The 892-nt window shown below is 47.2% G+C and overlaps 1 protein-coding gene across 1 annotated transcript in view; it reads right to left on the reverse strand.

The window, feature by feature from the left end:
• Positions 1-892, reverse strand: part of LOC107642571 (thaumatin-like protein 1) — an 8564-nt gene that overhangs the window by 1046 nt on the left and 6626 nt on the right. The window contains exons 3-4 of the mRNA XM_016345966.2: positions 470-589; positions 2-359 (exon numbers count right to left, since the gene is read on the reverse strand). Of these exons, the coding sequence (XP_016201452.1) occupies positions 2-359; positions 470-542 (431 nt within the window). The 5' untranslated portion in view covers positions 543-589. The remainder of the gene's footprint in view (position 1; positions 360-469; positions 590-892) is intronic.

The raw sequence follows: 892 nt of genomic DNA on the forward strand, positions 1-892 counted from the left end.
GGCCTCCACCATCATGGGGAGATTGTAGCCGTCGACGAGGCTGACGTCGTAGTAGTCCATGGAACCGGTGCCGAGAGTGAACTCGGCGAGGGTGGCCGGAGGAGAGGCTCCGCCTCCGTTGCAGTTGATCTCGCCGGAGCCGCAGTCGGCGGTGGCGCATGTTCCTTTGCCTTGATCGTCGAATTTGCAGTCGGTTCTGCCCCAGAATCTGCCCGACCAGCCCGTAGGAGCTTGGAAAGTCTTTGTGGAACCCTTTGAGAGCTCGAAACCCGTGCTTCCGATATCTGGTTTGCCCAATATGCCTGGCCATACTGTGTGATCGCACTTGTTTACGAACGTGAATGTTGCACCTGAAACCCCTGCACAAAACGGAAAAACAGAGCAATCCCGACTGAGTTAGTTTCTTCATTCTTCAGCTAAATTGAAGAATGACCCAGGTATTGTGATCCAAAAAATAATAGAGCTTTACCTTCGAGGAGGAGGAAAAGGAAGAAAGTGAAGAAGGGCTGAGAAGAATGTCGGTGGTATGAGAACAGAGCCATTGTTGATTATGATCACTCTGTTTCTGGGGAGAAAAAAACAGAGTGGGAAGGGGAATCTGAGAGGAAGTGGGTGCATCGTTATTTATAAGGCTCAAGGGATAATCCAACCGCCTTATTAGTTGGTGCTCGGTGACACAGGAAAAAGTGTTGAGGCAAGTTTCGGCTTTACCTTCCAAATTATTTTCATTGAATAAGCAAGTGTAAATGTCGGTTAAAACTTAAAACATCTGCCCCTTTAGCTATTCATTCTCTTCTGTGTAATTTCAGTTTATCTGTTAACCGTTAACGATGCCAAATTTGGATTTGTACCGTGTTTAAGCTTTTTACCGCCATTACCAGTCAATTGGTAG

This window comes from Arachis ipaensis, chromosome B05 (assembly GCF_000816755.2).
Source record: "Arachis ipaensis cultivar K30076 chromosome B05, Araip1.1, whole genome shotgun sequence".
Taxonomy (NCBI): domain Eukaryota; kingdom Viridiplantae; phylum Streptophyta; class Magnoliopsida; order Fabales; family Fabaceae; genus Arachis; species Arachis ipaensis.